The 14,903-nt window shown below is 38.6% G+C and overlaps 1 protein-coding gene across 3 annotated transcripts in view; it reads right to left on the minus strand.

The window, feature by feature from the left end:
• The window catches only part of LOC142980740 (uncharacterized), a 37,814-nt gene that overhangs the window by 16,141 nt on the left and 6,770 nt on the right, over nt 1–14,903 (minus strand). For all 3 annotated transcript variants that reach the window (XM_076126312.1, XM_076126323.1, XM_076126321.1), the window contains exon 2: nt 14,266–14,490. In XM_076126312.1, coding sequence (XP_075982427.1) covers nt 14,266–14,471 — 206 coding nt within the window. In that variant the 5' untranslated portion in view covers nt 14,472–14,490. The remainder of the gene's footprint in view (nt 1–14,265; nt 14,491–14,903) is intronic.

A 14,903-nucleotide genomic window follows, 5' to 3' on the forward strand; every position in this document is an offset into this window, starting at 1 on the left:
TGTTGCCATTCGTAGGAATCGTAGGTACAATCACGACCCGTCCCACGTGATGCAGAATATTCTGTGTATAAGAAAATGATTCAGTCTCAGCCACAACGCAACACAAAGGGTGCGTCATTGGCTGACCATAACCTAAATAACACAGTTGCGATTTTAACTGTTTCCTGGAAACTGTTTATAATGCAGCTGCCGATGTCTTGGGTAATTTTGATGATAATAGTTTTGATTATACAGTGTTTGATTACCACGAAACGCTGTGATCGATCACAGTAAACACAGTTCTAGGGACTTAACAATTTCAAAAGAATACTCTCCATAAATAATGCGCTTGGAGTCACGGACTACTTTGAAACCGTCCTGAATGTTTCAGGTTCACTTGTATAGAGTGATCCTATAGAAGGGATCTTAAGTCATTATCTAATAACACTAACGAGTGGATGTATTAAGGCAAAACGGCTTCCAAGTACATCCATCAGTCCGGCCGTACAATTACCTGTATGAAAAAGCGTAATCAGAGTTTAATAATTATATCGAGAGAGCGTTTGTCATACCCGTCATGTTCATGTGTTGCAATGAAAAAGTTTGGAGAGGAAGGCGGTAGTTTGTATTTGCGTTCCTGGTGTCCAGGGAATGTAGTCTCGAGGCAGGTAATGACACGTCCCGGAACAGCCAGGTGGCTGGGCCGGCTGCGTATGGGCAAGGAATGCCGCCGCAGCTACGGCTCGCCTGGGAACATGCTCAACACCGCCGCCGTTGCGCCAGAGCTGTCCGCAACGCATCTCTACTTACTTGATTCAGTCCGCGATAACTGCTCTTCTTACCATGCTACTTACTACTTACCGTGAAATTATAGAAGCACACTACCTGTGTACCAATGGATGAACCTTTTTTATTCTTATTACGTATGAAAACGTATTGCCAGCTCTGTGTTATGTTTATGTATGTCGAGTCAGGTGGTCTAGAGAGAGCTCCTGACTTACGAGTGTATTCCGACTTACAACAACGTTTGTGCATATTACAGTCCTTTTACCCATATCCGGTGTATTGATTCCTATTATATTTACGCGTTCGCTAGTTATTATCGTGGGGAGTGTTTATGATGTGGTTCGTACATAAGTAATAAGTCACATGTACACGCAAAATGCGAGTTGTACGACGAATTTCAATAGCGGCGTGAAACATGGATGTGCACAGAATACGTAATGAAATCAGTGAGTCCTGTCCGCACTGGATACTAGTCAATTTTGGGCGCACACGAGCGACATGGCTACCGGTATTCAATGTGCACACACCCTTTTGTATTTAAATGAAGTAAGCCTGGCGCGTAATCGGAAACAGGAACCATCTACCAATTATGGGAATCTATCACATAATAAATGTTTCTATTGAATCCAACGGCACTGTCGCCATGCGAATGACTACTGTCTACACACTGCCTTACTCGGTACTTACGTACAGCTACACGTACAGTACTTTTTGTCATATCTTACTACGTATTACATTTTCCTGTGATGTCTAGTCGCATATTTTTTACATGCACATTTAGAAATTGAAATACCATCATTTATCATTTTCCTCGAATCCGAGATAGGTATTTATTCGAACAATACCCATTTTAGCATTCGGTAGCCGATCGCGGTTTCTTGGCACTACGTGAAACTGCAAGTGCACAAGAATTTATTATTGCTTTATGTCACGCGACGAATACTAATAAGGGTGGTCGCAGTGTCGTCCGTGCGTGCTCCGACGACGACCACTCGATTGTGCGAAATATTAAATATTCAATTCCGCGAAACGGCCGGAAATGACTGTTTCATTATGCGCGTCGGGTGCGTAAAATGATCGATTTGGATGGCACCGAGCACTGGCCAGCGAGCGACCGCCGCCGCCGCTCCTCTTCTCAGATTCTCACAATTCCTGATAAAGATCGTTCTTAGAGCAGCGGACGTAACTAACACTTAAAGGTTAGTCGGCCGAACACAGCGAACACTTCCAAGTAACGACTGAATCACCTCTTTATATTTCATTTTGCTGCCAATTTTTCATGTATTCATGTATACTACTCGGTACGCTGTACGGACTGAAATTCTCAATGTATTTATACATCTAAACCTAAGCCCCTTTTTAAACTTAGACTGAGATGAAGAATGCCTAGATCAAGCCTTTATCTCATCGCAAATATTCTTAAAAACCGGAATATGTATTGTTGGTGTGAGAACTTGTAAATTTATAGGATATCATAAAATAATTGTGTCCTAATGTGCGCGCAGGTCGTAATGTATGTTGGCCACCTCTGTGGATAGTCGCGTCTGACGGACGCGCGGCACACGATGACAGCATAATAAGTTCCAACAAGCTCTGCGCTGCCAAGATGCACGTGCGATAACGTATTTTCGATTTACGATATAATTTCATCGGTTCAAATACAACATACCTCAGGCATTGGACATGCAGGCGATGCAGTGGTACGTAGAAAACGTAATGTGAGCAGCTAGAAAGCTCATGTGCGTGATTGCGTGCGCTGGACAGCGGCGCTGGCACCCGCAGGGCCGGGCGGCGGATCTTAAGACGCACGCGAGCATCTTCTCGCTAATCGGCCCATATATCGACAGACATACTCGTGCAATTAGTCTTCTTGGTAGCAAGCGATACCTATTAATCTAGGACTCTGTAACTAATGCGATTGAAAACGAAGACCTGCTGTTTGATACTGATTTCTTGCATCAGAACACGCAGCAACGTCAAATCGTCGTCTACGTGCGTGAATCATGGAAATATGTATAAGCTGCAGGCTGTTGGCATGCACTATTACTGAGTGAAACATTATTGATAATAGTAATGAGCAAAAAGGATTGCATGCAGCATGTAACCTTGAATTAGGATAATTCCCTAGTATTGTAGAATAGACCGAGTTACATGGACATTGTAATGAACAATTATAGCTCCGGCAAAAAGCTTATGTAAATTGCGAGCATGACATTGTGAGTGTTATTAAATAACTGCGGGGCAATTAAGTGAGATACCAAGAAGTGGTCACCTACACGGCTCACTTTAACGACTCTTTACGTATTTAGCGACATAGTTAGCTGAATATTTATTTAAATGGCATACAGGTAAACAACGTTGTAACTTCTGATTTATACATTTTGTTCACGTTACAAAGTCACAAGGTTCCCTACGATGATTTCGGTGGAAAATTATTATCGATAGTCCATCTTAGTGAGAGAATCCCGTTCTTAGTTATTGAACTATAGAGTAACGTCAGTAAAAGTCTATGCTCTACCTTCAGCACTATCAGTAACGCGGTTTTCGGATAAAGCGCATAAATACTTATTTATGATCTTTTTTTAATTGACAACGATTTTTTCGATGTTTCTCAACTTTCGCTAAGTCTAACAACGGCAGAGTTACCAAGTCGGGGAATCCTTATTTTAATGAGTTCCTATAAGTTTGCGGACTTTACCAACAAGTAAGTGTTAATTAATAATATCAACTAGAACGAATGCTTATTCATTTTTTTTATATAAAACCAAAAGGATGATAAGATTTTGGTTACGGAACCCTACTCTTATGGTTCTCTACCCACACATACACTAGTTAATATTTACCCATTATTTACCAACTTTATGTATTAGATACATACAGAAATAAATACCGGTATGTATTTAATCAAGAACGTAATTACGTCAAACAATATGACGTACAAGCTTTGACAAATCATGCAACAAAAACGAACTTAAGAGTCAAGACTGGTTTGTGCAAAAACTAGTTAAATTTCAACGTCATCATGTGTTTGGTGTTGATGACTCATGAAACATTATTAGTTCGAGTAACCGTTACAAAACTAAAACCAGATAAATATTCACCATTTTCCGCAAAGAAATGTATCCTACGAATGGTCGTGCGTCCATGAATAAATATGCAACACGCTGGCATACTTATATCCGGTGTTGCATGCCTTTCGATTCCGTGAAATAAAACCATTTGATGTAACGCGTAAAGAGATATTGCGGCTATGTGACTAAGCACATAGAGATCGATGGATGCACTTGAGCAATCTCGGTGCGATTAACTTTGCAAAGGTTGACTGCGGTTACAAGATACATAGGATCCTTGACTTGGGCATCAAATAACATTAACCCGTTAATTTGTCGTTAATATGCTTATTCTTCAGTACATAAACAACACAGAGCAATTCTGAAAACCAGAATTTAACCTTAGATTACCGCTATTGTAATTTCTAGTAAGAAACAACAATGGTGGCAACTTAGAACCTGTTGCATCGGTCAAACGTCAGTTTAAGGTTCCGGGTAAGTGAATGGTTAGTTAGTAGCTATCTCAAGAGTCGTGTATCAATATTTGAACCAAAGGAATAATAGTTTGATTTTGAATTGAACATGCAAGAACAAGTCAAAAGAGTGGGGACTATGGGGAGGTACGGTGTTTCAGATCACAGTTTGCTTAGAACAGTAACAATGTAGCCGGCATGAATGAATTCCCATTAACAATCAGAAAAAATGTAGATGTGTGTGTGTAGTGTGTACCGAGAAGGCGACACCTCAGCGGAGGTCCCAGCACGGCGACGATTCAATATTTGCTCGCGGAGGCGGCGCAGGCGAGGCGGGCGCGGCCGCCGTACGAGATGCTGGCCGAATATTAATTTTCACGATGAAGCCATTTGTCGGACGTGTACCGACGTTATAACGAGCCGTCGCTACATTTCTCGAAACCCTACATTCGACGGCTATGCAATGTCTATTGTTGCATGAATTATGCGAGCGAGAATCAGTGTTCCTACGTAGATACCGTCAGTACTTTGACACCAGCGATCGATTCGAAGATTCAGCATGCGTATCGATGGCGCAAAAAATATCACATTCCTTACATTTAATATTCTCGGTTGAGCGCGACAACTTAATATATTATGTGACATTCATTTTTATTATGACACCGCGTTCACAATAAAACGTTTAATATGTATCTCCCAGTCCCCGTCTTCAAAAGTTCAATATCGGGTTTCTCATGGCACATTCCTCGCTAATGTCCGACAAGACCACCGGGTTCTTCAGGAACATTATTTTTTATCAATATTAGCTCTACATCAATGTAGGAAAGAGAAAGAGTAATTTGTTTTAATTGCTCGCTAATAGCTTTCATATTTTAGATACCTATCCATTAGTAAGTAATCCAAGCAGCGGATTAAAGCAAATTACACGGTTATTAAATGCTTGAATGAAGACAAAAAACATAGAATGGGGGACGCACTCAGCGATCCATGTCATGTCAATATTGGATATTCGACTAGAAATATATTTGTGAAGTAAAAACACAGGCGTGTGAACGTGCCGGTGCGGGACTGCTCGTGGTGGCCGGCTGCGACCATTGGATCTCAGCAAACTGACATTTCCGTTTGGAATCATTACCGTTCACTAGCTTTCCAAAGAATGAAGCAGTTTATATTACGCATACTGGTAAAGTCACGCGTTTCTGTTTTACACATCGACGACGAGGTCTTTGACTATTTGTTCCGAGAAAATAAACGCATGGTGTTTTAAACATGGACATCGTCGCATCGCATCGATCATATTACAAATTGTAATTTCACGAATTTCATTATCTTGTAAAATAGACGCGCGTTAGTAAAAATGGACATGAGCACGACAGTCACCGTAAATAGCTGGCTAATGAGACTGGCATCAATTGTATTATCTGATTGGGATACTTATTTATCCATGTATATAATCTTGAACATTTTCGTTGGTCCAAGATTAATGATTACCATAACGATTATGGGGTCACTAGTTTGTGTTTACAAATGTGACAGTGATGTCACAGGAGACGACGAGAGATGGTTAATGATCGTGAGACAGACGTCCAGGTAGCCGCACCTCGTCATTACTAATTTGTGTGGTATTCCACGACCCGATCCAAACTGACACGCTATTGCCCTTAGGCCTTGCTCAGAATTCCTGAATTTTGAATCATCTATTGAATCGAGTTTTAGATCAAGTTTTTGAAGTGTATATTCTAAGTAATGTATTATTTTTCTACCGTCTTTTATATGTCAAAGACATTGTCTAAGCAATTAGCTAAGTCTAGTCTTGTTCAATTGTTTCTTGAGAACAGAACCATATCTTTAAAGGTGAAGATTTGCAGTATTGACACGACTCTTTAGGCAAAAAAAAAATGCTGGCTGCTCAATATGACTTATGAAGTTGTAAGCGAACAATGCTCAAGTATAACGCTTTAATATAATCAAGTAGCGAGTAAAAAGGCGTCACAAATGTTGCACAAACACTTTTATCCGACAACTGCGGGCCATCATCTCGAGTCAATACAATATAATTGAGGGTTCTATTCACACAGAACACCTCCTTGTCTCACTATAACAACTACGGTGAAATATGTGAACAAAAAATATTTACAAAGGAATTGTTACCTACTTTGAAATTGAACAAAAAAAAGAATAATAAGTTGAGGGAGATCAATATTGTAGATAAATAAAACGGTCCATTGTGAAGGGCCCGCTGCCGTGTGCGCCCGCGCATCGAGCATTTGGGCCGAGCACCCTCGAAGCCTCGACCTCTCGCACGGTGCGCCACACACTGCCACACACACAGACACACACATGCTCGTCCAACATAACCCTCACATCACCTGACTGACTCATCAACACACGCCATTTTGCAACTTCGTCTGGGAATTCAAATTCACACAGTTCCAGATTAGTTACCAACTATCCATCCGAGGAATTCGAGATGTTTCTTTTTGTTTTATATATTTTGCATCAGCAAAGATTAAAGAAACATGCTTTATGAATAAAAAGAACAATCTTGAGACACAACTAGTCTATTTATAAAAGAAATCAGTAACGATCGCAGAAAGCTAAGGAAATTGTTAACTTTCATCTTAATTGTATTTCCGTTCTGTAAATGCGAAGAAATAAAATAATAGAGTCGTGATAAACAAGAGAGAGGGAGCGGATAATAATAAGGTAGCACAAATATAAACATATCCGTTCCAAATATTCACGTAACAGATGTTAAGAGATAACACAATCACCGAATTTGTAAAACAAAGTAAAGCCTACTACCTGCAGAAGGTAGTATAATGCTGCGCTTTAAAATAATCGGTTCAACAAATCGAGTCATTCGAACGTGTCAGAACATGCTGTCGGTTTTTATTTGGGCCCAGTGGGTCGCCCATGGTCGTTTTATGTATTTTATGGCCACTTCATTAAGGGTATCGGAAACTGTTATTTTGAGTACTATTGACACATCAATCGGCAAGGAAGGTGTGAAGTAAGACGTTAAATCAATGCTGCAATTTTCTGGACATTGGAATTGCGCATAAACCAGAGCAAATTTTACATTATTTATATCCAACTCTTTATGCAATAGAAAGTGTGAAAATCATATTGCTTACATATTGCTCTTACGGTACATTGTGCATCATTGTTTCTTTTCCATTACAAACAACACAATTTACTGCTAACACTTAACGCTCTGAATGGTTCGTTGACTTAAGATTCTTAACTAGTTCCGAAAAAATCTCTTTCTTATCGTTTGAATTTTCAGAGCGGGACATATTCTGTTAGAAAGGATATACGGTAACGTAAGACGGTAAATAATGCTCATATGTTAACATTTGAAAGTTCAACCGTGGTATGATAAACAGCGAGTTGAGGTTAAGCTGGGGAGAGCTCGTTCCCACAGCAGCCAAGAGCGATGCAGGCAGCGGAGCGGTGCGGCGCGGACGATGCACGGCGGGGGGAGGCGGCGGCGCGCAACAAAGAGCCTTCCGGGAACCGCCACAATACAGGTTTGCGGCGACGTGCGATACCTTCGCAGATACCGGCCGCGACCGGCCAGGTACACCCGGAGACAATTCACGACCGACGACGAGCCTTTGTCAACTAAATAAGAATGAGGACCCAACGGTACTCGTCAGGAGACAGCACGCGATGCGACCCGCACTGTCCCGCGCATACCTCCAATAACTATAGTACTATATTCACGCGCGATACCTACCAATATCAAGATTGGCCGTTCTCGCTAATCATTATCTGTACTGATAGCAATCAGACGTGACAAAAAATCGCCAACATTGACTTAGTACAGCGTTGTACCGGGAATTTAAGTACGTATGACACGAATATTGATAAGGCTCCGCATTCACAAGTCTAAACATGTAGATATATCATGCGAGTGCATAAGAATAATTTTGCATACTTCAGAATTAATTATGTTTAAACACTGAACGTTGTAAAAGGGTTGTATCTCTGGGAAGCGGTTTAGCATAAAAGTAAAAGTGGGGTAATAAAATAAAGTTCCCAGTTGTAACAACCCGTTCCGGCGAGCGCGCCGCTAGCCAGGGATTTATTACATGACACTGACATGGCCATCAGCCATGTCACTCTCGTTCCTACGCACTCACTCGATCGCATGCATTTTATACTAACACACTGTAAGAACACTAAAAATAAAATGACACTTTGATGTCAAAACCAATAAACGGCTGTCAATAAGAAGTAAAATACAGCTTTACATGATTGCGGTAATTGACAAATGTCAAGTCGGCTAATTTTCGCACTAATTCTTAGCACGTAAGTAGTAAATGATTGTCCTGTCAATGGCACGGTTAGCGGCTGTGCATGCAAGCCACGGCTGCACTTTATAATCTTAAATTAACGTCCAGCTGTCACGCCACTGCGTCTGCAAGCTCTACTGGAAACGTATCTTATTTCATAAATTGTTCAGCTCAGCAGTAAAACGGTAGTTGGCCGAAAAGATAAATATGTACAACATGCAAAGCAAATTTAACGACAAATGTAAATCCAATTTTCAGAATCGCGACCGGGAATGCGTTATAATTTAAACATTGAATAATATACTTTTTGGAATCTCATTTCTGATGAAAACCACTGGTGTTGATTTAAATAAATGCGGCCTATACGATAGTATAGGAGCTGTTACGTAGTTAGAGCTGTTAATGTAACTTTTGAACAAGGAGGTGCATGAGCATGACTTATTTTCTTGACGTTTGGGCGAAGATACACCGGTTCTAATCTCAAGCTGATTGCTATTTTAGGAATCCCTGGATGCATCAAACGAGCCTGCTGTAATTATTAGTTTATTGCAGGGAGTGGTTAATGAGGTAAGTGGCAGCTGTTGGTTTTTATGCACCTGCCCCATTCAGTCAAATCTGACTGCATATAACTTAGTACTGTTTGCTTGTTCAGTAGTTTCGTATACCAGAGTTTGTAACTATTTCACACTAAACCAACAAACGGTCTCGTATGGATTTTTACCCAGATAGGTTATAACCTTAATTATCCTATAACACATACGATACTATTTTCCCGGAAAATGTTTCCTCGTGGGCAGCAGCTAATTAGAACCATAAAAATAGGTTACGTAACGAGATTTTTTACATTTTACAAAACGCTCAGAAGCGGTAGAAGGCGTACATAAAACTGTATTGATATCAACACTTAAGTAGTATAAATAAACACGATGCATAACTTTATTGAATCAAATGTTTACAACAGCGCGTCTGGATAACGTTATGAAACAATTTACCTACCGAGTTCTCGGAATTGTCTCCTGCGATCGGCCACCACGTGCGTACTTGTGTCGCTATTAGTATGGCGAAATAACAATCACGTTGCTTGCCTTAACTAACGCTACAATAGCACATACATGCAAAACTATTGATGTTTTTAACTCACGTACTTTTCTGCTTACTGTTTAATTGGAGTTAACACCGTATTACTATTAATGTTAGTTGCTTGCCCTGGTTTTGCTCGGGTTAAACTACCTTTTTTAAAAACTACAAGCTTTTTTTACAAGCTGCACTTTAGTAGAGACCCTTACCGGGCATTGACCAGGTATATTTGTAGTTACTTTTGCATGTAGTAATAGTATGCATACATAAATTCATATAGTTAATAGCCTATTTACCTATTTAAATGTTCCTTTACCAGTGAAGGTATTTTTCAAATACGTAGTGGTTCCAAAGACACGAACTTCGCAAATTCTCGTCACAGATGCTCGCTCTCCCTTTATAATAGTAGTACAAACATACTTCTACTCGATTTCGCTTTCAAAGATTTCCCGGAATATTCTAATCATTCGCCGGAATAAAAAGTAGCTGTTGTTAATCAGAGATTATATCCCCATTAGTGAACTAATTTCTAGAATCGATCCAGTACAGATTATTCCAATAAACACATTATCTCTTTTAATTAGTATCTGGATTGTTTCTGCTCCCTTGTAAGAAGTGTTTTTATATAAAAGTGAAAACCAAAGAGTTTTCTAAAAAAAAAGCGCTTTTGTTGTCGTGGTAAATGGATATTTTATGGACTCTAAAAGTATGAACGGTTTAGTTGCGATATTAAGAAAGACATACACTGACATATTTCATACACAATTCCAAACATTGTTAGGAGACAGACACTTTTAATGATGAAAAACGATTAAGTAAAGTCCCCTAGACTATTAGAGCTAATTATTATACAAGATAAAAAGAGGATAAAAAGATCTCCAAGAAAGAGAGATAAATACTAATAAATTAATTGAAACAATCCATTACAAGACTTGCCATTGGTACAAGATCGCATCCAATTAAAGGAACTATCATTTATCAATAAGTTTCTTCTTTGGTTTTCTTTTACAATATTTTCCGAAGTGTGACGTAATCCGTAATCCCAAGTAGAGCCTGATTAGATTTAAAAATATCCATTCGTTCAGTTTCTATTTCAGTTCTTCCTAGAAAATTATTCTGGTGCTCAAAGGCACAGAGATCGCACACTGAAATAAGAAGAATACTTTTCACTTGAGGAAAAATGGAAGCAGCAAATAAAAAGCTGTTTTCCCAATATCCAGTTATGAGAATGACAGCTTTTTGTAAACACGTGTATGTGTTCATTTTATCGGGTAAAGTCGGATAATAAATAATGAAAAAAAGGACTAGTATAAGCTGGCCCGGAATCTTTACATTTTTGAGAAACATATTTTGACTAAGCATCAACTGATACTTAGACTAAATTATGACAAACACTTCATAATGATAAAGACGTGATTCATCGATAAATCATTATCAAGGGATACCAACTATCTCGATAATAATGCCAATAAAATTGCCACACATAATAGAATAGTATTTATAAGGAATGTAATTATGATGATTAATGTGATGTGAACCACGATGATTGCTAAAGAAACTTATTTAATAAGCCTTTAACAATAGAATATTGCTAATGCAAATTACATAATAATATAAAAGAAACACGTCGTCTTGTTGCCATTGGGAAAGAGATTGAAAGAACGCCAAATGCTACGATCCTTGCAATTTTTATCTAGCTGTACCCATTCTCATAAATACAGTCATACAATACAACCATGTTCACAAGATAAATTCTTTCTAAAGTTATTAACTTTATTAATAAATGTCGAGGTCTCGGCCGACACATTCAACAAGCACTCAATATAGAGAAAACAAACAATAGCTAACGCGTCGTTAAACGGTAATGATGATAACAGGTAAATTACACATATAAAATAATTGCGAAAGTAAATATTATATTCTGAGAACTTTGAAGTAGTGTGTGATGATGTTGTGGTTCGCAATTTAACAAGTTGTTACAAGTGGATAATGACATAATCCGACGGCCTAGAGTTACATATCACAAGCGCTCTGAGTCACGCAAATAAATTTAGCTCATTCGGATATAACTAAGATTATATCGATGTAGATATTCCTTCATTATCTACAATTCTACGGTCTACAGAAACAATTCGCATTATGAATATGTAGGTAAATTGCGTACAGTTGTACGCAAAAACGTTTACTGTATAAACAGCTTAGCTATTGAATATTATGTTTAAACGTGAACATTATGTTGTTTGTATTAAAAGGAATGTTTTTTCTCGCTCATATCAGCGTTGAGATATACATCAAAGATGGATGCTGATGGTGACTGCGGCCGACGGGTGGCGGGCGGAGCAACGAGTGCCAATCACTACTTCTCGGAACTGTACTTGTTTTCGCACCAGGTGCACTTATGCCATACATATTGATAAATAACACCTTCCACGATTTATGCCCACTAAAATTATTTGAACAATATATGTAAGTGAGAATTGACACAGATATCTGACAAGCGTTTACTCTTTAACGTAAAATATTGTTATTAGTAATGTGTTTTTAACTTGTAGTCTGGTATATCCGGGTGTGTCTTGGCATTGATTGCTCCGTCAATTTATAGCTGATAATCCTCTTTACAAATTGACTATCGAATTAATAATGAATTTGTTGGATACGCTATAAAAAATAATCGATTTCTAGATTAAAACGCTTTCGTATATTTTCGTTTCAGTTTTTTTATTGAATACCTATCTGTATCCAAACAACTAATTATATGGTAAGCAAGTATCGTAAGCAAGTAATTTTTGTCTTTTTTTCGTCATGTTTTCAAAACGGCCAGTGTAAAATGGTGTTTAAAATTACAGCAAATAACATGGCCGGTAAACTGGATTCGTTGAAATCGCACTTTAAATTGATTTTTTACTTGGACTACCGGAAAGTGCGGTAAGTGGAATAACAAATTGTCCATCAAGGGCATAATTGTTGCAACCTATACCGAGAACCGCAGACGCCAATACGAAAACCACACGGCTAATATTAATAATTGGATTTATTATAAAAGGTACTCTATTTGTAAAAGCTAGTTACTACAGGAAATTACATAGATTAATAAAACATGAGGAAAAAAGTCCATGAGGAAATACCATAATTATACATTCACTGATTAGATATTTAGTGAAAGAATAATTTTTATCCTATATTGTTATGTACAAGCTGCTGCCGGCGACTTCGACCCCGTAGGAAGATTTTGTTTTATAAGAAGTAACCTATACGTAGGTCAATCTAGATTATAAACTGTTAAGGGCTCAAATTTCGTCAACATTAATTGGGTAGTCTTTGCGTTAAAAAATTGGAACCTCAAAACATCTTTTCATCTATTCATTTCGCGGTTTTTTAAGTACAGCACTCACTTATAAAATATAGTATCAAATACCGGAGATAAAAGAAAAGAAATTTAATGAAACGTCAATTATAATAGCGAATATTCGTTAAGCTCAAAACATATTATTACGTAGCGAGTAACAGTTTTGCTACTGACACACAATTCCGAACGCACAATGGGATTTACCTCCCTTTCACCGTATATTGGCACTACAGTGTTATCGACACATCGTCCATACATTGCCAGTATAACCGATCACCAGCCATATTGTATCAAGTAAAACACGGCTTTGTCCCGACTTTAAACAATATACAGTCACCCTTAATTCTACTTAGTTTCCCCAGAATTACATTGACGTCACGCGCTGTTATGACTAATTCCTAGTACTTAGGTCTATAAACTTATTCTGCGGCTATGTGTGTTGACATTCGACGATTATCTTTTCTCACGGAGCGTCATTAATATTTTGTGAACGACATAGTGTCGCCTCACATGTAAGCGTAAGTACGGTGAGCGTCGGCCGAGGGGGCAATGCCCATTGTCACACCAGACGATTATCAATTATTTTCGCGCGCACAATGGCTATTATTTCCTAGAAGCTTTGTGCTTATCGCCGTCCGTGGCGCACACCTGTCCCTCATCTCGAAACTTCAATTAATAATATTTTAAGCCTCTTTATTAAGAACATGAAAGCTCGCTATGAAATTATATCTGGTAACCGTACTAAAGCCGACGGTTTACGAATTGATGTGGTAAATTCGCGACGCGCCCATTAACTTAATGAAATATCTTCGCTGCAGGCATTTGACGGGCATCCGGCGGTAAAAACTTCTAGGTCAACTACCTAAATATTATTTACAATTTGCAAGTCCCATATCAGAAACTTGATCTTTTTCGAACAGAACTTCGAGCTGACTTTATGTGTTTTATCGTGTTATCAAAAAAGAACGTGCACGGGCATGTGTTTATTAATTATAAAAAACTCTGAACATTTCCGTCCATATCGAAGTTTTAACGAGTGACGCAGAGTCGACTTGGTCTTAGGTCTTACTTCCAACAAGAATTAGTAACAGCGCGATGCGATTATGAGAAACTCGTCGTGTAATTGTGTCGCAAAAGATTCTGCACTCTTGATGTAAACATTTTGCAATATTCAGTAATAAGTATTCAGTACACATCGCGACAAAATAATTGTAACACTGAATCTGAAAAAAGCAACAACAAAAAGCACTTACCATTCAATACTTCTGTATCCCTTGACGCAGCAGTGGATACTCTTGAACTTGTCTACGAAGCCGTACTCAAGGGGCACGGGCTCCTTGGTGAATTGCATCCACGTGGAATTAGTGTTGAAGATGTTCACTGAACAGTAGCTGGCTCCCTGTGCGCGGGTCAGGCCCGCCACAGCCAGCAACACGACGAGCCCGCTCCACATACACATATTGACTTATTGTTGCATTCTAGAAAAACAAAACAATAACAGTTACTTCTTAGAATTTAATATAGGTATATGTTTTATACAAATACATATTACGATTCACAGGAAAACCCCGCGAACGATTAAAAATGTAACATTCAGGGAGCGTGATTCATGAGTATTTCATGTCACCAAATAGTTAGTCCACCTTTATCTACGTATGGGGTTACTGAAAGGACCTACCTATGCAAACAAGAACCAACCCACACAAGAAAACAAGAGTTTTTGACTAAATTGCGCTAATTCCACAAATGATACTGTTGAATCTATGTTTATGAGTGAGTAAGAATAAACTATTTTCTTTTCTGAGCATATAGAATGCATAATCTGAACGCTATATAATGTAATAACTCAATGACTTTAAGTAGATATTTTTTTATTAAACAATTTAAAGAA

This window comes from Anticarsia gemmatalis, chromosome 2 (genome assembly GCF_050436995.1).
Source record: "Anticarsia gemmatalis isolate Benzon Research Colony breed Stoneville strain chromosome 2, ilAntGemm2 primary, whole genome shotgun sequence".
Classification (NCBI taxonomy): domain Eukaryota; kingdom Metazoa; phylum Arthropoda; class Insecta; order Lepidoptera; family Erebidae; genus Anticarsia; species Anticarsia gemmatalis.